At 57.8% G+C, this 25,002-nt stretch overlaps 1 protein-coding gene and 1 pseudogene across 5 annotated transcripts in view; one reads left to right on the forward strand and one right to left on the reverse strand.

Moving 5' to 3' along the window:
- LOC311511978 (leukocyte immunoglobulin-like receptor subfamily A member 2) overlaps positions 1–25,002 on the forward strand; it is an 873,498-nt pseudogene that overhangs the window by 367,789 nt on the left and 480,707 nt on the right. The gene's annotated exons all lie outside the window — the stretch shown is intronic.
- U2AF2 (U2 small nuclear RNA auxiliary factor 2) lies at positions 3,497–23,668 on the reverse strand. Of its 4 annotated transcripts, none has more exons than XM_084612496.1 (13): positions 23,246–23,667; positions 16,131–16,266; positions 15,481–15,531; positions 14,010–14,039; positions 13,579–13,682; positions 13,262–13,413; positions 12,258–12,374; positions 8,615–8,753; positions 8,002–8,081; positions 7,356–7,478; positions 5,288–5,383; positions 4,388–4,636; positions 3,497–4,000 (listed from the first exon to the last, which is right to left on the reverse strand). In XM_084612496.1, the coding sequence occupies exons 1-13, from the start codon at positions 23,292–23,294 to the stop codon at positions 3,866–3,868; spliced, it is 1,461 nt and encodes a 486-aa protein (XP_084468622.1). In that variant the 5' UTR covers positions 23,295–23,667; the 3' UTR covers positions 3,497–3,865. The 4 variants fall into 4 exon arrangements, with proteins under 4 accessions (XP_084468622.1, XP_084468623.1, XP_084468624.1 ...); XM_084612497.1 differs by having other exon boundaries at positions 5,288–5,374; positions 23,246–23,665; XM_084612498.1 differs by lacking the exon at positions 15,481–15,531 and having other exon boundaries at positions 23,246–23,668.

Below are 25,002 nucleotides of genomic sequence, written 5' to 3' on the forward strand. Positions count from 1 at the left end.
CAGTGACTCTGTGTCTGGGCAGTGCTCAGTGACAGGGCCCCGATCGCGGTGACTCTGTGTCTGGGCAGTGCCCGGCCAGACGGGGCCCTGATCTCGGTGACTGTGTGTCTGCCCCCGTATCTACTGCAGCCCATTTTTAAGCATTGGGGTCCCTGCCCTTCCCTGCAGGTGTCGTGATCCCTTTACATTCACGTCCAGGAATTGTTCTGAGGAGGGGGCTAGGAAACAGGGCAAGTCCTTCCGACTGCAGCCATAGCGCCTCTGAGCACCTTACGCCAGGCAAAGGGGAGGGGAGCAGTGGCCAGAACAGGAGACTGGGCCCCCGGAGTGGAGTGCCCAGGACCGCTGGGCTTTTCTGAGCCGCTGGGGTCATCGCGCCCAGGGCCAGAGCAAGCATCGAGCCTGACCCTCTGGCTCTCACCCGCCAGAGAACTGACCTGAAATCAGCCTAGAGCGGATCCGCTCGTTTCCCAGATGGGCTGGGCCACGAGCCTGGGGAAAGAATTACTGTTAAAAATTGATACTGTGTTTCCTGGCCCGTTGGGGCTAGCTTCCCCCTTGCAGCCCGCGGCTCAGGGTAGCCCGTTAGCCAATACTGGTCTGTCAGGACAGTGCTGACGGGCCAGGATCAAGTCACCCCTGAACCATCTCTCGGTTCCACTAAACCAGGGTTGGGAAAACTATGGCCAGGGTGCTGGATCCGGACCCTCGGGGCTTTGGATTTGGCTCACGGGATGGCCACCCTAGAGCCACTCCAGGTAAGTGGTGCCAGGCCAGAGCCTGCACCCCAACTCCCTACCTGAGCCCCCTCCTGCACTCCACACCCCCCACCGAGCTCCCTCCTGCATGCCACACCCTCCTGCACCCCAACCCCCTGCCCTGTGTTAGGATATAGATATTCAGGCCTGTCGGTAAAGGCCTGTACTTGAAGAATTTAGGTGTATTCTTATCATTGGCTAGTTATCGAGGTATAAAAGAAAGAATCAGAATCACAGTCTGCCGGTGTAAGGGCCTTCTCTTACTGTGACAGTCTGAGGCCCTGTTCTCAGGCTAAGGCCTTTGGCTAAGCAGCAGAGGCAGCCATAAGCTGGGAAACGACTGGTCACCTCCTCACATCCCAAACTAGTCCCATTGAAAGAAGGTGCTATGGGGCTGTTAGGATACAATCCTGTCCTGATAATGCCCATCGCCTCCAGAGAAAGGGAAGTGCCTAGAAGATGTAAAAGGAAACTTAGTTTGATAGCATCCTGTCTGGCAAGAACTCACTTATCAAGAGCTGGGATGTGAAAACCTCACCACTGTATTGTTTTGTCATTATAGTTCCCACTTTGCTATTGTTTATTTGCATGGTCTCTGTCTGGTTCTGTGATTGTTTCTGTCTGCTGTACAATTAATTTTGCTGGGTGTAAACTAATTACGGTGGTGGGATATAATTGGTTACATAATCATGTTACAATATGTTAGGATTGGTTAGTAAAATTTCTGTAAAATGATAGGTTAAGGTATAGCTAAGCAGAACTCAAGTTTTACTATATAGTCTGCAGTCAATCAGGAAGGGGGGGGTAAGGAAATTGGAATAATGTTTGGCTAAGGGCAGGAATGGGAACAGGGACACAGGTAAGGCTCTGTGGTGTCAGAGCTGGGAAGGGGGACACTAAGGAAGGAAACTGGAATCATGCTTGCTGGAAGTTCACCCCAATAAACATCGAATTGTTTGCACCTTTGGACTTCGGGTATTGTTGCTCTCTGTTCATGCGAGAAGGACCAGGGAAGTAAGTGGGTGAAGGAATAAGCCCCTAACACCCTGAGCCCCATCATACACCCACACCCCTCTGCTCCGAGTCCCTTCCTGCACACAGCACCCCCCTCCTACACCCTACAACCCAACCCCCTGCCCTGGCCCTAAATTCATGGCCCTGCATACAATTTCCCCATGCAGATGTGTCCCTCAGGCCAAAAAGTCTGCCCACCCCTGCACTAAACACAGGCAGCTACAGCAGGTTCTCCAGGCCTTTCATGGGGTCTGGGGCTGGTCTCCAACCCCTCATTTCGCAGCCCCTCCACAGGACCTGGACGCCGTCATCATGGGCATGCCCCTGGCTGGGATTTCTAGGGCAGGTGGCCCCTGGGGCCCTTTACCCAGCTGCCGCCTCTTTCCCTTCCCCTCAGTTTCGTGACTCAGTTTCACTTCCCAGGGGCCGAGTACCCACCCGCCCTTCAGCCTTAAGCAACCGCCAACCCCTGCCCTGCCCAGCTCCCTGGGAGGTTTTGGAGAACAAAGCCCTGCTGTGTGGGGCAGGGGCGGCACTCAGCAATGGCCGCCCTGGAACCGGCTGCAAGGTGAGGGCAGCGGGTGTGACGCACTGAGAATTGGGCATGGTTCCAGCCAGCGCCTGCCTCAGTTTCCCCATGTGCTGCAGGATGCACAAAAGGGTTAATGAGGCCTGTGGGGCGGTGCAGGAGCCATGGGGGTGGGACCAAACTGGACCTCCACCTCTCTGCCAGGAAGCCTGCCTTAGCACCCCCATTTTGCCGCTGACTGGGAGCTGCTCGGGGTAAGTCCATGCCCTAACCCCCTGCCCCAGCCCTGAGCCTGCATCCCCAGCCCAGAGCCCCCTCCCACACTCTGAACCCCTCATTCCCAGCCCCACCCCACAGGGCTCACCCCTGCTCCCCAACCCTCTGCCCCAGCTCTTTTGGGTCACAGGCATCAATTTTCTTCAACGGGGTCACCAGAAAAAAAGTTTGAAAACCACTGATCTAAGGGGCTGTCCTCTATAGCACTGTGCCTCAGTTTGCCCCCAGCTGTAACCAAAGGTAACAACTCGCCCTGTGTGTCTCTCAGCCATGGAGGTTGGGAGCTGGAATCTCTGCCATTATATGGTGCCAGCCGGTGGGCTAGAGAGCAGCGAGTGGATGCTCTGGGTGCGAGCCGCTGGCTAACGGAGCAGGGCCGAGAGCAGACAGCAGTGGCTCATGCCAGTGTGTGGGTCAGTGACGCCCCCGTCTGGTGGCTTCAGCCCCATGGCGATGACAACCTACTATAGCTACGCACATCCAGAGCTGGCTCCCAAGGGGCTGTGCGGGGCGGTTAGAAGAGCACTTGCTCTTGATGGGGATGGACAGTCTGTCCCAGCGGGCACCTGGGTCCTCCTCCCACCCCAACACCTTCGGGTAAGGCACAGCCCCCCCGTGCCTCAGTTTCCCCTCCCCCATAGCCTGCCTTGTCTCTTGATTGTAAGTTCTTTCAGACAGGGATTTCTCCCACTCTCTTCCTGGGCGTGGCCCCGACTTCAGCGCCTCTCTGCCTGGACGGCAGCTGGCAGGACGGGGCACCCCCCCGATCCCAGCCCCCGAGGGGTCCCCAGTCTGTTTCAGCAACTCAAACACCCCCCATTCCTGGGCATTCACATCCTCCATTCCAGCTGCCCCGGAGAGCTGAGCCCTGACTTGGCAGCGCCACGTGGAGACAGACACAGGCGGGCGGACCCTGGGGGATTGGAAAAAGTGTTTAATTACGACGGGAAATAAAGGGGGGGCGGTAGACACTCCATATGCACACCGAGGGCCGGGGGGAGAGGGGGAATAACAGAACAGGTGGGGTGGGTGGAACAAGGAAATCCTTCTCAGCCAATACGCAACGGCACAGAAAGGCGCGAGGAGATGTCTCTACTACGGAATAACCATTACTGGCAGCCGTCGGCTGGGGGGGCCCTCAGGGGCCGGGAGGGAATCGGGGGGGGGGGTCTTTCTTTTTGCGGAGGGGGGAGAAAACAATTGAAAAAAAAAAACAAAAAACAAAAAACCATTTTGGCCATAAAATAGAAACCCGCTGCATGGCCGAAGGGCCGGCCCGGCCCGGCAGCTACCAGAAGTCACGGCGGTGGTAGGAGTCGGGGTCGCAGTACTTGGTGACCACCACTCTGTTGGCGAACTTGCGGCCGGTGAGGCCCTGCATGGCCTTCTGGCAGTCGAAGACCGAGGTGAACTCCACGAAGATCTGGGGGGGGCGGAGAGGGGAGGTGTTACGGTGCCAGCCAGACGTGGAGGTGAGGGTGCGGGGGCCGAGGTTGACGCTGTCCCACCCCAGGAGCCCCCCCATCCTCTGCTGTACCCACCAGACCCCACTCCCATCCCAGAGCTGGAAAGAGAACCCAGGAGTCCTGGCTCCCAGCCTCCCTTGCTCTAACCACTAGACCCCCCCCCCCACCCCCTCGACCTGGATATACATGTATGGGTGGGTGGTGGGAGGGGGAAGGAGTGAACCCAGGCATCCTGACTCCCAGCGGCCCCCACGACCAACCACTCCCCTCCCAGAGCCAGGGATAGACCCCATGCGCCCTGGCTCTGAGCCCCGCCCCCGCCACTAGTCCCTACTTCCATGCACCTTGCCACAGCCGGGCACCTCGACGCCGTCGACGGGCCGGGGGATCTCGATGGATTTGACCACCCCGTACTTGCTGCACTCATCCCGCACGTCCTCCACGATCTCCTCGTACTCCTCGTCGTCGAGCAGCTCTTCGGGCAGCACCATGTTCATGAGGCACAGCACCTCGGTGGGGTGCCCACCCATCTGCACCTGCGAGCTCATCAGCCCGGGCACCTGCAGCGTCACCGGGGTCTGGTTTATTGTGCTCTGTGGAGACCGGAGGGGGAGGGTTACGCACTGGCCCCGAGAGCCCCTTCCCAGCCAGACTGCCCTGTGCTCCGGCCTGCTGGTCCTGGCCCCGACCTCGCCCCTAGTGCTGGGATCTGAGGGAGGCTGCCACCCTGCCCCTGGGGGCTCGGAGAACCTCAGCCCTGGCGGTCGAGGGCGGGACGCTGCCTGCATCTGCCGGGAGCCTGAGCCCGTTGCCCTTTGGGAAGGAGGAGCAGGGGGCTCCCCCATCCGAATCAACTTGGAAGCCTCATAAGGCACCTGAAATCACCCCACCCGCAGCCTCTCCAGTAAGATACCCAGTGGGACCTCCCGAAGATGGCCCTGGCACCCCAAAATAACGCGGGAGGAAAGCATCACGTTTTCTGTTTGGGGAGGGAGGGGGGAGGGGAAAGGAAAACTGCCCCACCCGTTCTAGGAGCCTGGGAATTGCTAGACTAGATCAGACCGAAGGGCCCAGCTAGCCTGGGATACCAACCCCGCTTGCTCTAACTCATTCCCCTCCCTGAGCCGGGGAGAGAACCCAGGAGTCCTGGCTCCCAGCCCCCCTGCTCCAACCCACTAGACCCCACTCCCCTCCCCCAGCCGGGGAGAGAACCCAGGAGTCCCGGCTCCCACCCCCCCACTCACCAGCGTGGCGTTCTTGGCTCCGACGCTGGCTCTCTGCACCAGCAGTTTCTTGTCACCCAGTTGCATGCCGTTCAGCCCGGCGATGGCCTTCGAAATCAGAGGGGAAATGAATCTGGCTGCTCTCAGCGCCGCAGCGGGCTGCTCCTCCCCCCGGCCCCCCGCTGCAATCAGCACAGACGCGAAGGGCGATGGACAGACAGACGCGCGCACACACTCACGCAGCTCTCCTCTGCCCCCGGGGCGCCTGGCCTACGCAGCGATCTCGTGCTGGGAGCGCAGGAGCAGCCGGCTCCGAAGGCTCTCCTGTTCTCCCCCAGGGGGCGCTGCGTTACCTGCGTCTCTGAAGGCCTCCCAGGCCACGGGCACATGGCCAGTCCAGCCAGCGGGGGGCGCTTGGGCCGGGTGCCAGCCACGGACGCCCCCTCACCAGGCCGGCAGGGGAAGCTCTTGACCGACTGCGCAACCTTGCTGCATTTCCCCACGCAGCAGGGGGCGCCCAGCCCCCAAAAAGCCAGGTGCGGGGCAGGAGTACAGACCGCCTGGGGACGGGGATGCTCAAGACCAAGTGGAGGATGGGGAGGAGGGGCTGTGGGGACCCAGACAGGCTGGAGACAAGAAGTGCAAAGGGGGGGCCGGCCACAGCACAGTGACCCAGACAGGCTCAAGTCAGGTTTGGGACAGGAAGTGGAGAGAGGGCACAGCCCCGAGAGACAGGCTGGGCACAGGGAGGCATGTGCCCAAAAGATGGGGTGACACAGTCAGGCTGGGGACAGGCCCAAGTCAGGCTCCTGACAGGGCGGGGAGCGCATGGAGGTCCAAAACACAGGCTGAGGACAGAAGTGGGGGGCGCCGCAGGGGGGGCAAAGGACAGGAAATGGTGGTGGGGGGCACAGGCCTAAAGGACAGGCCAAGGACAGGAAGTGGAAAGGGGGCGCAGGTCTGAAAGACAGGCTGGGGACAGGAAGGGCCGGATGTTGTGGGGGGAGCCACAGAGACCCAGGCAGGCTGGAGACAGACCCAAGTCAGGTTTGGGACAGGAAGTGGAAAGAAGGGTGCAGGGACAGAAGGGGTTGTGGGGCACAGACAGGCTGGGGGCAGGACGACACACACACACACGCACCCTCTCGCAACTCACCCAAGCGCCGAGGTCTCGCGCCCAGCATGCACCATTAGACCAGCTCTTTCTAAGCCCTCCGGGGGTGGGGGGAGGGGGGAGAGAGTTGGGGGAGGGGTTATGAAGTTACGCGCATCTAAGGACCCTCTCTGTGGCAGGATGCCCCTCTCCCGCCAGCGCCGGGGCTGACTTTTTGTGGGGGGCGATTTGAAGGGGCGCACGGGGGCGGGGTGGTTTGGTTGGTTGCTTGGTTTTTTGCTTTTTTTTTTTTTAAATCCAAAAAAAAAATACATTAAAAAAAATTATACATATACTTGCATTTGAACAACTACCGCTGGGAATGCAGCGCACAGAGGGCCCCTGCTGTTACGGTTCTCTTCCTCCTCCTCCCGCTATAACAAAAAGCACAGCGGGAGAAGAGAAAACACCGTTATATAGAAAGTCCGAAGAGATTTCTATAAGGCTGCAACCGACGCGGGCAAGTCAGGATCGGCGCTGGAGGCAGCTGCGGCTAAGGGAGGAGATTTCCCGGCCACAGCGGGATTTGATGGGGGGGTTTTATTTGGAGAGGGGGGGATCTTACCGGCTTGCATGGACAGAGCAGAGCTGGGGTCTTCGGATTGGTTTGTGGCCGCTGTTCGGGCTAAGATTGGGGAGAAGGGGGGAAAAAGGGGGTGGGGGGAGAGAAAACGAGGCGATCACAGCGACGAGGCGCGGCCTATGGGGGCCCCCGGAGCTGTAAAGGAGAGAAAGGCTGGCGCTCCCTAGGGGTGGAGGAAAAAAAATTTCACCTGCTCAAGGAGGGGAGGAGGAAAAACCAAACAAAAGAAAACCAAAAAAAAAAAGGAGAACGCACACACCCCCACGGCTGGCTGGGCTGGCGGACGCAGGCCCCTCGGAGGGCGGCAGAGCTGCGAGGAGAGGCGGGCGGAGGAGGGGGGAGTTGGGAAGTACCTGGTCTGTGACGTTGATGTCCACGTACTCGCAGAAGGCGTAGCCCTTGGACAGCCCGGTGGCGCTGTCCTTCACCAGGTTGAAGGCCTTCAGCGGCCCGAAGGAAGTCAGCAGCTCCTTCACCTGGGGCGGACGGGGAGGGCAGTTGGGGCGGACAGGCAGCGAGGACTCCTGGGCACACACCCCTGCCTCAGTTTACCCTCCCATTCTTTGTCTGCGTAGCCCAGGAGCTCTTTGGGGCAGGGTGGGCTCTCACTGTGTGCCCAGGCAGCACCCAAAACAACGGGCTCCCCTGGGCTTTGGCTGCCAGGGGGCACCTGGCATGATGCTCCCCCCTCAACTCGGTCGTTGGATGCCCAGGCAGTGCCTGGCATGGGTCTGTCTCGTGGCTAGGCGTGACGAGCGTTGAACGCCACCCCTGCAGCCTGCTGTAATTCAAAGCCCTCCCTAGCAAAGATTTCACATCGCCCCCACTCTCGGAGGGCAGCTCTGGCTCAAACCAGAGCAGATGGGTGTTGAGAGCCAGGATATGCGGGCGGAGAAGCCAGCGGGCCGGAGCGACTTGCGGGGAAAAGCCCATTCCCGGTGCCCCGTGGGGCTGACCCGGGCGTTGTCGGAGGGGGACCGCCCGCTGCCCCGTGCTCACCTGATCGTCATTCAGATAGTTGGGCAAACCCCCTATGAAGAGCTTGTGAGCGGAGTCCGGGACCACGGTGGACACGACACCTGCCGGGGAGAAGAGGGAAGGGAACCGATGGGTGTCCCACACTGTCCTGCATGCTCTGGAGCAGCTGCAAGGCAGTTACGCCCCATGAGACAGCAACGCAGCCCCCACTCGTCCTGCAGGGCCACCTTTGTGGTGGTCCCTGGAGTCACAGGCCCCGCACCCCAGCCCAGAGGGACCACATCCCAGCACCAGACGAGGGGTCCCCCTATAATCAGCCCCTGCACCCCAGCCCCAAAGGGCCATGTCCCTGTGCAGGGAGAAGGGTCCTACATAACCAGCCCCCAGTGGACTCTTGGACTCAGTCTTATCGGGGGCATCTGGTCCCTCCCTCCAATTTCTCCAGCCTCCCAAGCCCTGCTGCCCCACACCCAGACGGGCGTACGTGACGATGCCATGCAGAATGTGTCTAGGGAAGGGCTGGGCACCTGGCTGACCTGGGTAAGCTGATCTCCCTTGCCCCCGTGCCCTCTGGAAGAAGGTGCAGGCCCACTCACCCCTGTTGGCCCCACACCGGGGCCAGGGGGCTACTCACCTGGCACGTAGACAGACGGGTTCTCAGACATGCCGGGCAGCGGCTGATAATCATGGGGGCGGCGGATCTTCAGCGACTGCCCCTGGAAGATGATGCCGTCGAATGCCATGGCCTGGGTGGTCTCGTCCACGGAGCGGAACTGCAGGAGAACCAGGGAGGGGAGCCAATGAGGGACATGGAGGAACTTAATGTGCATGCATGCCACAACCCAGAGCCCCTGCGCTCACGTGATCCGCCAGCGATTCGGCCCACATCTGCCCCTCTCCCCCCCCCCCCCCCCCCCCGAGCGGGACTGCTGCCCAACTGCCCACCTAACCCAGTCTCCGAAAACAAGCCAAGCTACGCAGGACCCCTGTTGTGTCAACTGCCTTCTGCACAACGCCCCCTACTGGCCACGTCCGGAATAACCTGGCCCTGTCCCAGCCCATCGCTGGGGGGTGTCTTAATCCAGGTTCTGAGCAAAGTTTTGACCCAACACCCCCTTCCAGACACACACAAAACCCTCTGACCTGGTGCTTGAAGTCTAAGCTTTGTGACCCAGCTGGGAAGGATGGGGGGGAGGGGAGCGGGGGCTAGAAGCCAGGTGCGTGCTGGGGGTGTGTGTGGTTAGAACCTGGGCAGGAACTTGCCCACTTTGCAGTGAGGATGCAGGCTAAGTCACGTGAGCGCTGATAACCCTCCAATGCCTTCCCACAATTCCCCTACAGGCCAGATGAGTTCCAAATCCTAGAACATCTCTGCACAAAGACCCCTGGAACCCGGGCCCAGCCGCGCAGAGCAGCGCAGCACCACGGGTCCAGCCAAGCGGCCCGGTTGCTCATGCCCAGGCTAGCTGTCCCATGCAGACATAGCCCTAGTGGTTGGCTGATGCCCCGGGACAGGGTGGGGTGTCCACCACGCTAGAGTGGGTGAAATGACTTCAACCCAAACTGATTTTCCACGGAGAACAGGGATTTTGGCAAAACAAAGTTTTGCACGAGAAGCACCTGCTTCCTGGGAAAAAATACATTTTTGAGACAAAACCCAAATGCCCCAAAACCAAAATATTCCTATTTAACGCTGGTGTAGACTCCAGGCAAGCAAACTCTGCTCACCTCTACAAGCTGGACTTCATCTCCCTGGTTGCAGTGCATCATGGGACTCCCAGGATGCACTGCCTTCCCAATCCAAGAGGATAGGGCACGGTGCACCATGGGAGCTGTAGTTCCCTTGCCTCAAACCCTTATCTGTATCTACAGGCTTGGGTCCCTGCTGGCCAGACTACACAGCCAGGGACTCCCCTAATGCACGACCTCCCCTCTCCAAGAGGGTACCCAGGGTGTATTATGGAAGATGGAGTCCAAACAGGTGGCCCAGGATATAGAGGAGACTGGGAGCATGAATCACCCCCTGAACTACAACTCCCATGAGGCAAAGCAGCGGCCTTTCAGCATTGAAATATTTCAGTTTTCTGCCAAAATATTCGGGTATCCAAATTTTTGCTGAAAAATAGAAACTTTCCAGGAAAGAGGAAACATTTTCCCCTACTGGCTCTGGATCACACTCCTTCCCTTACACATGGCAAATGTTCCGTTATCCCCGCCAATGTCTCATCCTCCCTCCAAATGTTGAACGGATCCTGGCCTCAGTCCCATCATGTGGAAAGGAGTTCCACCGGCTACTGGTGGGGCCCAGCTTCCCGCTACAGGCCCCTTCAGCCAGTAATCCCACTGCCATGCTGCCCCAGAGCAGACCACTAAGTCCAGTATGCTCCCCGCCCTGCTAGGACAGACTAGATCCAGTTCTGTATCTCGCGCCGCATGGGCAACACCCACCCATAACGCACTACGGGCCATGGTGCAATCTTCCTCCTGTCCCTGCTGCAATCAAACACCACCCTGGAGCATGGACTCTACATCCCCTTTACAGACTCCCAAGTCCAGAAGGGACCATTGGGATCATCTAGGTCTGGCCTAAGCCCAGACAACCTCACCCAGTGATCCCAGAACTGATTCTACAAGCTATTATGAAACCAAATTATTGAACAGGCAATTTGTGAGCACCTGGAAGGTAACAGGGCTACAAGAAATCGCCAGTATGGACTTGGCGAGAACAAATCCTGCCAAACCAACCTAACTGCCTTCTTTGACAGGATTATTGGCCTACCAGACAGGGAGACACGGCAGACCTGAAGTATCTTGATTTAGCAAAGCTTGACAGTCCCAAATGACATTCTAACAAGCAAACTAGGGAAAGGAGCTCCACATGAAATTCCTGTACGGTGGGTGCACACCTGGTTCAAAGAACAGCACTCAGACTAGTTAGCAATGGGTCGCTGTCAAACTGGGAGACTGGTCCGGCAGGGGTCAGTCCTGGGTCCAGTACTAGGCAATATTTTTGTTAGTGACTTGGATAACGAAGTGGAGCATGCACCTATAAAATCTGCAGATGAGACTGAGCAGGGAGGGGTCACCAGCGCTTTGGAGGTTAGAATTCCAAACAACCGTGAACTGGATCTGAGATCAACCAGACGAACTCCAAAAAAGAAAAGCGCAAAGTGCTTCCCTTCGGAGACGGGGAGCCAAAGCACAGCTGCAAAATGGGGACTAACTGGCCAGGGGGTCGCACTGGCTTCCAAGGGAGGTTTTTAAGAACAGGCTGGACAAACACCCATCAGGGACGGTCTAGGGACACTTCGTCCTGCCTCAGTGCAGGGGGCTGGACTCGATCTCTTGAGGTCCCTTCCAGCCTGGTATTTCTGATTCTGTAACTTTTTTGGGGGGGGGGGAGCTCGAGAGGTGCTTTCAGAAGAAGAATCCAGTCTGAATTTCGACCAGCCGAGAGATGGCAAACCTACCCCAACCCTAGGTCAATTGCACCAATGGCTCATCCTCCTCCCGGGGCCCCGGAATTTGTTTCTTCATCTTCCTGGTCCTGCCTCTTTCTGCTGGACTGAAGGGTCCTCTGCCAGCAGAAATCTCCTCCCCAGGGAGGTGCTTGCAAGCTGAGGGCCAATCCCCCTTCGAACCATCTCCGGAGAGACTAAATCAACTAAGTTTCTGCCGTCTCATTACAAGGCAGGTTCACAGATTCTATAGCCAGAGAGGGACCACTGTGATCATCTAGTATCTAGTGCATAACACAGCCAGAGAACATCCTCCAAATAATTCCTGTTTGAAACATGGCAGATCGGTTTGAAAAACAGCCAGCATGGATTTCCGGTGCTGGAAATTCCACCCTGACCTTTGGTAGTTTGCTCCAGTGGTGAATTCCCCTCACGGCTAAAAATGTATGCCTTATTTCCAGTCTGAATCTGTCTAGCTTCAACCGGCAGACGTTGGAGCAGGTTAGACCTTGCTCTGCTAGACTAAAGAGCCCATGATCACATCTCTGTTCCCCATCTAGGTACTTAGAGACTGGACCAAGTGACTCCTTAACCTCCTAACTAAGCAGATTGATCTCCTGAAGTCTCTCACTATACGGAATGTTTTTCAGTCCTTTAATTGTTCTCGTGGCTTTTCTCTGAATGCTCTCAAATTTAGCAACATCCTTCTGGACTTGTGGACACCAGAATTGGACAACTGGGTATGTTACAGGAGCGCTGAGGAGCCCCAGGGCCTCATTGTGCCAGGCGCTGTACAGACAGAACGAAAAGCTGACTCACCTCCAGGAAAGCAAAATTCTTGTCCTGATTGATCTGCACAGCCAAGACGGGGTTGCCAGGGGCCTGGGTCAGGCCGCCAAGACGCATCTGAGCATTAAAGAAATCCATCATGGCCTCCTGCAGAGAGAGGGGGGGTGGGGAAGAAGCGATGTAGGGCAGCAAACCAGTAGGCCCGGAATTTCAAATAGATAGCAAAGAGCAGGTGGGAAAACTGGAACAGCCTACTTGCCTTGCGTGATGGTAGCAAACTTTTGTGCTACGAGGGATTTCAGCCCCACAATTTTCACTTTAAAAAGAAATGGAAACAACTTTTTGATCTTGGTTTTTTGCTTGAGCGAGAGTCAAATTCAAATAATAAGAAAGAGAGCACTTCCCCTACTGCTATCTGGAAGGGGTGCTGGCCCCAGTTGTCACCAGGCAGGACAAATTAAAAGAAAGGGCTCGCAAGTCACTGGAGCGGAGGATGTTAAAACCACGCCAGCGTTACCGTTACCACGTCCAGGAGCGAAGAGGGCAAATTACTGAGACCCAAACTGCACTGCTCACCGGGTAAGTAGAGAGACCCGTCTGTATGTGTCACAGGGACAGAGACCTGAGCCTGCTTGGGACACGTGCAGCTACCAATTGCCAACAGCATTCACAGACACAGTCCCAGTTCCCCACCCAGGCACCCCAGGCCTCCTTGGCTTTCAGGACTGATCTCCCCCCTGGAGACTATCATGTAGCTGAGGGAGCGGTATACCCTTCAGCCACCTAGCTCAGGCAGTCGGCCCCAGTGAGATGCTTCGGTTAGTGTTTGCCCCAAAGCCGCTTATGTGTTTAGCTGCATGGCATCAACCTCGCTCCATGGATTCTGCTCTCCTTTGCTGCTAGTGCTGCCCTGTTTTGGGGAGAAAAGTTATATCTTCCAGCGCTCCTCGACGGGTCCCAGACAGAGAGAGAAAGAGTGCGGGCGACATACGGACAAGAGAGAGCAGCAGCTGGGCTGCCGAAGCCACCAGTACCTCAGTGATGCCGAAGGGGATATTTCCAACGTAGAGGCGGCGGGCCTGTCGGGTCATCTGGCTGCCGACCACTGGGACCGGGGTGGGGGTCACGGCCAATCCGTCGGGGGTCATGGTTGGGAGGAGAGCTGTGGCTGGAATCTGACCCGCGGCTAGGAGAGAGAAACACCAATCCACGCATTCAAAAGCCAATTTCCCTGCCCCGCCCCCGTGCCGATGGGGAGTGGGGGGCAATGGGGCAGAGAGAGGGAGGCCTGGGGCGGTCAGCAGAGGTCTGCTCCCTGCTCGGACAGAAGGCACCTAGGCAGGATAGATACCTTGCATGGCTTTGTACTGCATGGGAGTGATGTGCTCGAACCCAGGCGGTGGCACGTCCCAGTACTTGCGGATCTTCTTCTTCTTCTCATGCCGGGGGGAGCGGCTGCCAAGAGAGGAGAGACGCGTCACCGGGCAGGAGGGGCAAGGTTTGGCCTGGGCTAGGATGACGGTTTCTACCCCACGAGACGCTTTGATCCAACCCCAGCCAGGGTCACCACTCAGGATTGGGGAGAGTTCCCAGCCCACTAGCCCTGCCCTCTTTTTTGGCCAATCCCAGCAGCAGCTTGAGGCAAGAGCCGAGCGCCTAGACCAGTAGGGGACAGCATGGAGCAGCCATGCTCTACCGTTGCTGACACAGAATCCCTCCTCCCTGGGGGTAAGCCAGTCCCTCCCATGCCTCAGTTTCCCTACCTGAGAGAACAGCACTCACCTCAAGGGGCCAGCAAGATTTAGAGGTGACCTGCAGAGGGGAGGGGGAAAAAAAAGGTCAGGTTGGTGCCCTTTCCTGCTTCTTTACGGCTGCTGAAAGGATCGTTCAGAGATTTCATTCCTGCATTCGCCATTCAGAGACTCTGGGGGCGACTGGAGAACTGGCTGGGTCAGGGCATTACAGGACCACCAGGAGAGAGACCCGATTCATCAAACAGGGGAAGGAATCTTCCGCTGACTTCCCCCAAAAGCCTGACGCTTGGCTCAGAGATCCCTGTCAAAATTCCCCTTCCAATTAAGGGCAGAGCAAGTGTCGAATGCACTCTCCACGCAGCTCAACCAGGGGAGCTCCAGATGCAATAACCCCCACACCCCAAACGGGCTTACATGGATGTCCTGTCCCACCCCGAACCCCCAAGAATTTCAGACCATGTTACAGGGCCATTGCCATGTTTTACAGGCTTTATGAACAGCTGGAATGGCACTGGGAGGCAGAGGACAGCGCCGGCTGGAGGTAACGTAGGCGGGGGAGGGCCCTGGCACACAGCTCCTGGGGTGTTAATATTGGCTGTGGGTAACCCAATCGGCTCCTTTCAGGTCTCGCTGGACCTGTGTCTTGGCCCCGGCCTGTCAGCCCACCAAAGGGAAAGTCCCTGTGGCAGCACACGCGGGACTGCAGAACCCTCGGTCTGCACCGCCTGGACTCCTAGTGCGCTGGGCCCGCCCCAAAGCTCCTGGCAGGGGGGAGTTATGTCTGAGAATGTCCCCCAGAGAATGGCCAGTGGGGGATAGAGAGAGGTATCCTAACAGCAGGAGGATAGAGAGAGGTAAAGAGATTTATTCTCCCCCCACACGTATACAGGTAACAGAACAAGTTACTGCAGAGCCCGGAACAGAACCCAGGAGTCCTGGCTCCCAGCCCCCCTGCTCTAACCACTAGACCCCACACCTGTCTCAGAACTGGGGATAGAACCTGTGTTCCCTCCAAGCTGCGTAGCTGCCCAGGAATCAATCAAGTGCCGCACACTGATTAGCAGAGCCGTGCGCATTCAGCGGTGTGTGCTCGCTGCGCCCCTCAACCCCCGGCTGCTCTGCAGCCATGTTGCTCCTGCCCTCCGCCTTGGACTCCTGGCCAGCTGCTCGCGGGACCCTCCTGCTAGCTGAGCAGAGCGGGGAGGGGCACTGATATCAGGGTGTCCCTCTCCCCCCTGCCCATGTACCCCATCTCCGCAGGGCAGGGGAGGGGGGACAGGGCTCAGGAGCAGGAGAGCGGCTGCCGTCTAGATAACCAGCTTTCTGGTGAGTGAGTGCCTTAAAGAGAGAGCACACGGATCTCTCAGAGACTTCCCCAGCAACACACACACACACCCACACACACACCCACCCAGTCTCTGGGTCTCTCTCTCTCTCACACACCCAGTTTCTGTGTCTCTCTCTCTCACACACACAGTCTCCGTCTCTGACACACTCACCTCCCAACACATACTTGTGTTGTTGCTGTTGTTGTTAATTCTTGGTTCTTCCTGCAATGCACATATAGTCTCTGTAATTTGACTCTTTCAAAGTGTGTTATTTTTGTTTGTTGACTGGTCTATGCATTTCATCATTTTATTTCTCTCTTAGCCTTGCATTTAATTCTTTGAGAACAGTGAGTTCTAAAATGCCTAACCTGTCCTGGCTGGAGTAATTATCCCTATGGGAACTTTTTAAAAATATATTCTCTCTAGGTTTTTGTGTTTCTACTGGTGGTGCACATCCGCACATTACCTGCACATGGATGGAAAAAAATTAGAGGGAACAAGGGATAGAACCCAGGAGTCCTGGCTCCCAGCCCCCACGGCTCTAACCCACTAGACCCCCTTCCCCCCTCCCAGGGCTAGGATAGAACCCAGGAGTCCTGGCTCCCAGTCCCTCTCCCCCACTCTAACCACTAGACCCCACTCCCCTCCCAGAGCTGGGGGGTAGAATCCAGGAGTCCTGGCTCCCAGCCCCCCAGATCTCTTCTCAAGACCAGCGCTTGGGGCCAGCCATTCCCCCTCTGACTCCTCGAACCGGCCACAGCACCAGTGAGGAGCGATGGGGGGGACAAAGGGTTTCTGGGGCCCAGACTGCCCCTCCCTACCTGCGTCGCCTGCGGTCCCGCGAGACACTGCGCTGGTCCCTGTTGCGCCTCTCCCGGCTGCGGCTGCGGCGCTTCCGTTCGCGGCTCCGCGAGCGGCTATGGCTGCGCTTCCGGTGACGGTTCTCCTTGTCACGCTCTGCGGGGGGAGGGCGGGCAGGTTAGCAGGGGACACAAGCCCCCGCCCCAATTCTCAGTGTCCCATCCACCCCGCAGCTACCAGTCTCCCCACACGGGGGCTTGGGCCTTGCCTGGCTCCACTGCAGGTCCAGTTGCAATGACAGGCTCCAGTTTGCCGGATGTAGCATGTGAGGGACTCCAGCTCCCAGCATGCAACACTCCCTCCATCTCAGAGGCGCAGCCATGCTGCACTGCATGGCATGCTGGGAATCGTAGTTCTGGGGGCTGCACCTCTACACTTTGCCTCGTGATGGAGGTGGCACAAGCCCCCTAGGGAAGCCAGCCAGGCAGACAGCCACAAGGAACCACAAGGTCTTCTATCCAAGGAGCGTCCCCCCACACCCAAAGAGCAGGGACAGACTGCCCTAGATGCCAGGACGCAACCTTGATGCCAACTCTCCCCTCGATGCCACCTACCATGCAGCCTCCCCGATCCATTGCTCCCCCTTCTGCCTTCCCCCAACCGTCCCCACCCGATCCATTGCTCCCCCTTCTGCCTTCCCCCGACCGTCCCCACCCGATCCATCGCCCCGTAGGAGCACCAGACGAAATCCTCACGCACCCCATGCCTGCTGGGCTGGATAAGACCAGCCGCTCCCCACTGATCGCTACTTTATTGCCCCCCAACTGGGAGGGTCTCCCCCTCTAATCCCAGCGAGAAGAACAAAGGCCACATTTAGATGGCAAAAGGGAAGGTAGCAGAGTCTAAGTGAATTAGGCACCAAACTAACTTTGTAAACCTGACCCAACAGGAAACAGAACCCAGCAGTGCAGATGCCCAGTTCTCCTCCCCCACTCTAACCACTAGACTCCACTCTTCTCCCAGAGCCGGGAGAGAACCCAGGAGTCCTGATTCATACGCCGGTGATCTAACCACTGGACTTCGCTGCCTCATACACCCCAGGCTCTGCTGTTTGCCTTTGCTATTTGCCCTGTCAATGTGACATTGAACAGCGCCTCTACCCCAGAACCACAGCTATATTCTCCCCCACCGTATCCTGCTCTCTAAGCCCCAGATTCAGCGCCCCCCAGCTGCTATGTGGGCCTCCCCCCAGAGCGAACCTCCTGCCTGATTTCAGGAAGCGCCAAGGAGCATCTGCCAACCCCATCTCAGCTGATGGGGGGGAAAAGGTCAGGTTTCCGGGTTTTTAATAGGCTCTGCTACTAGAGAAACTACGCTTCGAGGGGGGACTTTAAAAAGGTTTGAAGGTAAAAAAATAAGACACTATTCAAATATACCAGCATACGGCTCCTGGGGCATCATGGGTGCCCCCCACCTGCCCCATAGCTTCCCAGTCACCCCCACAGCTCTCCTCTGGCCCCCTGCCTGCTCCATAGCCCATGTTCTCCCAGCCATCCTCTTCCCTCCATGTGCCCCATAACTTCAGCCCCCCATAACACCCCTTCCTCCAGCCCCCCACCTGCCCCATAGCTTCCCAAGTCCCCAAAGTGCCCCCTCCACTCCCCCATAATTCTCCTTCCACAAGCCCCCCCCATCTGCCCATAGTTTCCCAGCCCCTCACCCCATAGCCCCCATTCCCCTAGAGCCCCACCTGCCCCATTGGCCCCCTTCCCCAACCCCCCACCTCCTCCATACCTTCCCAACCCCTCTTTATCCACCCCCCGCCCCTTAGCTCCCCTTTGCCATCTCCCCCGACAGTGCCTCAATTTCCATCACCAAACTGGGAGTGGGAAGGACTAGACTTAGTCTGCGGAAGAGAAGAATGAGGGGGGATTTGATAGCTGCTTTCAACTACCTGAGAGGTGGTTCCAGAGAGGATGGTTCTAGACTATTCTCAGTGGTAGAAGAGGACAGGACAAGGAGTAATGGTCTCAAGTTGCAGTGGGGAAGGTTTAGGTTGGATATTAGGAAAAGCTTTTTCACTAGGAGGGTGGTGAAACACTGGAATGCGTTACCCAGGGAGGTGGTGGAATCTCCTTCCTTAGGAGTTTTTAAGAGTCAGGCTTGACAAAGCCCTGGCTGGGATGATTTAATTGGGGATGGGTCCTGCTTTTGAGCAGGGGGTTGGACTAGATGACCTCCTGAGGTCCCTTCCAACCCTGATATTCTATGATTCTATGACTTAACCACCAGGGCTGTGTTTCTCAGGTGCCCCTGCAACACCCCCAGGGCCCCAATCCCAGCTCCAGTGGCCTTGAACTGCACCTTCCCTCATGTCCCATAGGCTCTGCAGGGTTCAATTTTACAATGGAAATGGTCTGAGCCAGGAGGGAGCGGAAGGCCCAAGCTCCAGAACAGAGCAGGTGCCGGCCAGGGACCAGACCAAGAGCCCACAGCTGTGCTGGGAGGGAAAACAAAGGCTGGTGTCATGGGCCGGGCTGTACAAGGCCTTGTTTGTGAGGACTGATCTGTTGATCCAGCCATGTGCGTGAGAGAGGAGGGGGTTAGATTTCTCGGTGGTGGCAGGGTGGACAGGCTTGGCGAGCTCTGGAACTGTGCAAGACAGACGGCAGAGTGTGAAGCACCCCATTCCTAGTCCTGGGAGCAGCGGGAGGGAGTGGTTTTGGCACCTGCTTGGGAGCCAGAGCAGGGGAGGGGTTTCAGCTCAGGGATAATCCACACTCCCAGATGTGGGTTTCCAGCCCGAGAGGGGAAGGCCAGGCCAGCAGCTATGGCGCCAGTCGAGATCCCAGTTCAATTCCCTGCTCTGCCACAGACTGCCTGCATGTCCTTGGTTCAGTCACTTAACCAGTCTGTGCCTCCATTTCCCCACAGCGTTGCCACACAGGGGCATTGGGAGCGTAAATACACTAAAGCATGTGAAGTGCATTGAGATCTACAAATGAAAAGCTCTAGGTAAGAGCTAGGGATGATAGTGACCAAGTCTGGAAAGCAACCAGAACTGCTGGGTTTCCATCTTGTCTAGAATGAACAGGGGAGAGCCCCTGGCCCATTGACACCTGTTTACAAAGCAGGGAGAACACCCACCCTTTTATCCGCTGACCCTGGGCAAAGTCAACGCTCCCTGGCATCAATGACTCATCAGGCCACAGTTCAGGCTGGACGGTTTCAGAGCCAACGGGACTGTGAAGGAGAGACCACCCTTGACTGCCCCAGAGGCCGTTTTGATCAGGGGGCAGTCAAGCGAGCCTCGAGCCCACAACCTCCAGGATTATTACCGAGCTCCCGAACCATTCAGCCACCCCACCCTTGGTCCTCAACTGCACGAGTTTATTGATCCCACTTGGTACCGCTGCACCTAGCAAGCTGGGCCCTGTTTCAATCACAACCGGACGTCCTAGAGACTAGGTTGCTCAGCTCAGCCCGGGGGCGTGACAGAGAGAGTTACCAGCGTGGCTTGATCTCGGGGAGATCAGCTGGTCTTGTGGCGAGGCAGTGAGGGAACATCTGGACTCCAGAGTTCTACTAACCCCCATGTCTAGTTACGATAATTATCTGGCCCCCAGGACCTGTGGTAACTTAGCACCTCACAGTTCTTGATATATTGGTCTTCTCAGCTGCCCTGCACTATTGTCTCAACTTTCCAGATCACTCCCCAACTACCACTTCTCAGCTGGAGATCTCAAAGCACTTTAAAAGGAGAAGTCGCTTGCATTAGCCCCATTTTACGGATGGGGAAACTGAGGCATAGAGGTGACTTTTGCCAACACAGGGCATCTGTAGCCAAGTAGGGAATTGAATATGGATCCCCTAAGCACTAGACCATCTTTACAGAACTCAGCCGCCTTCCCCCAACCATGCCATGGCCCTACAGATGCCGACTGTCACTCTGAAAACTGGGCTCTAGGATCATGGCAGGACTGTGTTAGCCGGGGTTGATTTTCCATCACAGGCAGCTACTAGCACCCGCAGGACAGGTACATACAGATTTTCATGGGTAAATGTCAGTACATGTCTATTTCACACACCCAAAGGGAGAAAAAATTCTCATTGATAATCATTGACATTTACAGACAAGCAAAGTAGGAAGAACGCTGCTTGAGAACAAGGTCCCACCTCAACACGTACCAAACACATGGTGGCATTAGACCGTTATTGTCTGACCCACCCATAACTTGCCACGGCCGTGAAAATTCAAATTGATAAAAATCTAAAAAATATGCTTAAAAACCCCCTAATTTCATGCAACTGTGAAAATTTAAATTGATAAACAGAAAAAACATTTAATGCCCATCATTTTGCACAACTGCAAAATTGTAAATCAGCACTTCCTCCAATTCCACGCAACTGTGAACATTCAAATAGATGAGAAAAAAATTAAAATCCATAATTTTGAGCTACTGACCATTTAAAGAGAGAAAAGTTTAAATCCCATAACTTTGTGCAACTGAAAATTTAAATGGATAAAAAGAGGAAATAAATGCTTAAAACCCCATAAATTTTCACAGTTCTTCAAAATTAAGTCAGGAAACAGAAAAAACGGTAAAACCCCATAAATTTTGCCCAACTGTGAAAATGTACATAAACAAAAGGAAAAAATGCTTTAAAATAATCCTTATCATCCATCCAAATTACAAAAAGAGAGAGAGACTCAAATTTTGCCAAGCCGAGGAATATAATACCCCACACCTCTGAGGGGTTATTTATAAAGGCTTTGTGCTTTTAATAGGATGCTGGCTCTATTGGCTTCAGAGCTACCCTCCACTTTGACATAAGCAAGCCCCCAAAACACGATCTTTTTGTTGTTTTTATACAGGGATGGACTTGGAATTGATTCCATCTTCACCCCAGAGCAGGACGCCCCCTGTGCTTCCTTCCTAACACAAGGGAGATGACCATACAGTCACACAAAGGGTTTTAAACCCTTCCAGGTCCTGGGCCAGAGAAACCTACCGACCCATGGAGGGGTTTTACCTAAGAGACCAAGCCACAGCCCCCCGCTTCCTACCCAATGCTGTAACAGGCAAGAGATTCACATCTGGCCCCTAAATTGCCCATGGCTGCCATCACCCCAGCATCCAAGTGCTGGGTGGGGATAGTAGACCTGCCCTGCCTCCCAAAATGCCCCCAATGGTGACGTGTGCCCCTCCCTACTCCTATTGGACTTATTTGCCAAGAGGGGATGTCAGTTTCCTGCCCCAAGGAGGAAAAGGGGGTGATTTGGACTTCCCTCTCTCCCCAGTCTGAGGAGCCTGAGTCTGCTGGGACTGCCCTTCTCTCCCCCAACCCCTCCCCCAGTCCCAGGGGGGAGAAGGGAGCACACCCACATGTTTTACCCCCTCCCCAAAGCATGCTAAGGTTAATAATGGAGCTCAGTGTCTCTGCTCAAGGGGATGCTACAGAGTGGAGAGGGTCAGACAGGAGAGAGCAGGGGCTGGCTGGGAGTATGCCAGTGGGGGAGGGACTGGCAGAAGGAGTGCAGAGGCCTGTGGGGTGCAGACCCTGGAGTGAGAGGGGCACAGGGAGTTCAGGGTCAGGCTGGTAGGTTGTGGCAAAAGGGTGCTGGTGGAGGGCTATGGGGCAGGCACTCAAGGAGTGGGCAGGGAGCTCTGGGGGGATAGGTAGGGGTGCTGCTGGAGGGTATGTGGAGCAGGAGTTTGGGGCCGGGCAATGCTATAGGGCAGGAAGGCGGACACTGGCAGAGGAAAGGGGAAGTGGAGGGGGATAGAGAAGTTGGGGGCAGATAGGAGAGCTGGCTGGAGGCCATGCGGCAGTGGGGGGCCATAAGACAGGCACTCAGAGGTTGGGGACACAGACTGGAAGGGGGCTATAGGGCAGGCTGTAGAAGGGTGAGCTTGGCGGGGAAGGGATGCTGAAGGCATGGCCCTCAGGAAGGTGTTGGGACTAGGGGAATAGGAGCTATGGGGTAGGATGAGGAGCAGGCGAGGAGTGGTCTATGTGTTGGGAGATATGGGGTTGGCTAGAGATCTATAGGTTGGGGGGCTATGGAGCAGGAAATCTATGGGGTTGGCTGGGAGAGGCTAGGTAGAAGGTGTATAGGGCAGGAGATCTATGGGGCTGCATATAGGGCTATAGGGTAGGCAGGGAACTAGCATGGGGAGGGTCTATGAAGCTAGCTCAGCCGATCCATGGGGGTAGCGAGAGACCTAGCTAGGAAGCTTATATGACTAGCTGAAGAGACTCGGGGGCAGGGAGAGAGCCCTGGGGCCGGCCCGGGGGGGCGCTATGGGGCGGGGGGAGAGGAAGAGAGCCCTGGGGCCGGCCCGGGGAGGGCGCTATGGGGCGGGGGGGAGCCGTGGGGGGCGCTATGGGGCGGGGGGGAAGCCGTGGGACCGGCCCGAGGGGGGCGCTATGGGGGTAAGCTGTGGGAGGCGCTATGGGGCGGGGGGGAGCCGTGGGACCGGCCCGAGGGGGGCGCTATGGGGGGAAGCTGTGGGAGGCGCTATGGGGCGGGGGGGAGCCGTGGGACCGGCCCGAGGGGGGCGCTATGGGGGGAAGCTGTGGGAGGCGCTATGGGGCGAGGGGGGGAGCCGTGGGACCGGCCCGAGGGGGGCGCTATGGGGGGAAGCTGTGGGAGGCGCTATGGGGCGAGGGGGGGAGCCGTGGGACCGGCCCGAGGGGGGCGCTATGGGGGGAAGCTGTGGGAGGCGCTATGGGGCGAGGGGGGGGGAGCCGTGTGACCGGCCCGAGGGGGGCGCTATGGGGGGAAGCTGTGGGAGGCGCTATGGGGCGAGGGGGGGGAGCCGTGGGACCGGCCCGAGGGGGGCGCTATGGGGGGAAGCTGTGGGAGGCGCTATGGGGCGAGGGGGGGGGAGCCGTGGGACCGGCCCGAGGGGGGCGCTATGGGGCGAGGGGGGGAGCCGTGGGGGGCGCTATCGGGCGAGGGGGGGAGCCGTGGGACCGGCCCGGGGGGGCGCTATGGGACGGGGAGGGAGCCGTGGGGCCGGCGGGAAGGGGCCCCCAGCGCATGCCGCGGGCCGGGCCCAGTAGGCGTTGGTGGGCCCCGGTCCTGCCCGTTTTCCCCGGCTTGGTCCCGGCCCGGCCCCGCCCCCACCTTGCTTGTTCTCGTTGAGCTGCCGCTCGAACTCGTCGAAGTCGGACATCGCGGCCTCTGCCTCGCTCCCGCACAGGCCGCGGCGCCTCCCGCTCGGCCACTTCCGCCCCACGCTCGGGGATTTCCGCCGTCGCTCGGCCCCTTCCGCCCAGCGCTCGGAGATTTCCGCCGTCGCTCGGCCCCTTCCGCCCGGCGCTCGGGGATTTCCGCCGTCGCTCGGCCCCTTCCGCCCCGCGCTCGGGGATCTCCAGGCACCGCTGCTCGGAGACTCCGCCCACGCCCGGATCGCGGCTTCGGGGAGTTCCGTCAGCTCTTCGGCTCCGTCCTCTCCTCCCAGCCCTTCTCGACGCCGCTTCGGCTGTTTCCGGAGACGGGGGGGCGCAGGCTTCGGCTCTTTCCGCCTCCGCGAAGAAGGAAAGAACGCAGAATGTGGAGGAGGGGCCAGCAATCGAGCACTTCCGGGTGGGGCCGGAAATGGCGTAAGAGGGCAAAGGGCAATCACTCCCAGCCCCATAAATCCTCCCTGCGCCCCCCAACTGCCCTAGAGTCCTCCAGCCCCCCGTGAGACCCCCCACATTGCTCCACAGCCCCCCACGTGACTACACTCAACTCCCTATAGCCACCACTGAGTTCCCCAGTGACCCCCAGCCCCCATTGCTGCCCCTGCCCCACAACCCCCTATTGACATTGTTTCTCCCCCAGCTGGGCCCCCAACACCCACCCCACTAAATCCGGGTCCGCCCCTCCAGCCAGGCCCCCAACACCCACCCCACTAAATCCGGGTCCGCCCCTCCAGCCAGGCCCCCATTTGCATTGAAAGAGCTGGCCTACAGGACAAAGCCGTCTGCCCTCCAGTGCGCGGGTGCCTGTGATTCCAGCAGCAGGGTGCGCCCCAAAGGGGCTGTGGGCCTGGTTTTCGTGTGTTCCCTTTCCCACCAGAGTCGCCAGGCAACTGATGCCCAGGGCACGGCCAGAAATGTGGGGGTGGATGGGATGCAGCGTTCTGAAGCTCCCCCTTACAGATGGATGGCAAGAGGCTGTGGAGTCGAGCGTTCTTGCTGGGCCCCTTCGCACCAGGTGCTGTCTGAATGTCACGGAGGAGGTAAACCCTGCACCAAGTGTAGGGAAGAACAGGAGGACAACTGGTCCCAGGTGCCTGTAATTAATAAGCCCTGGGGCCACAAAATCATGACAAGCCCACTACACCCCATTCCTCTCCCAGAGCTGGGGAGAGAACCCGGGAGTCTTGACTCCCCAGCCCCCTACTCTACTCCGCTCCCCTGGTGACAGAACGCAGGAGTCCTGGCTCCCAGCCCACCCTGCTCTAACCACTAGACCCCACTCCCCTCCCAGAGCTGGGGAGAGAACCCAGGAGTCCTGGCTCCCAGCCCTTCCTGCTCTAACCAATAGCCCTCACTCCCAGAGCTGGGGAGAGAACCCAGGATCTCTGTTCAGTATGACCCCGCCCTTCCTCCTTCCATATAGGATGGATTCAGCCACCCACTCCGAAATACCAGCGTCTCACCCTAGGGACACAATCCAAGGGGCTGGAGAACTCCTCTGGGATAGGTGGGGGGTTCCTGAGCTCCAGAGGGGATTCTGGGCCATGGCACAGAAAGGGGAAGGTGGGTGTAGGGCATCCCTGGTCAGGGATGGTCTGGGCCCAGCCATGCCGTGCGTGTTCACAGCCTCGGTTAATCTTTGCTCCAGCCCCTTTCAGTGGGTCTCCCTGCCCCCTGCTCCACTGGCCCCACAAG

Source organism: Lepidochelys olivacea (assembly GCF_965140295.1).
Source record: "Lepidochelys olivacea isolate rLepOli2 genome assembly, chromosome: 23".
NCBI classification, from domain to species: Eukaryota; Metazoa; Chordata; order Testudines; family Cheloniidae; genus Lepidochelys; species Lepidochelys olivacea.

Bases quoted from the DNA above. Each gene is read 5' to 3' on its own strand.
- U2AF2 (XM_084612496.1), bottom strand. From the start codon at position 23,294: ATGTCCGACTTCGACGAGTTCGAGCGGCAGCTCAACGAGAACAAGCAA. The intron at 4,637-5,287 runs GTGAGTGGGGGG...CGGTCTCCACAG, and splicing joins GAGCCAAGAACGCCACGCTG to AGCACAATAAACCAGACCCC. The intron at 4,001-4,387 runs GTGCATGGAAGT...CGCCCCCCCCAG, and splicing joins AGGTGCCCGGCTGTGGCAAG to ATCTTCGTGGAGTTCACCTC.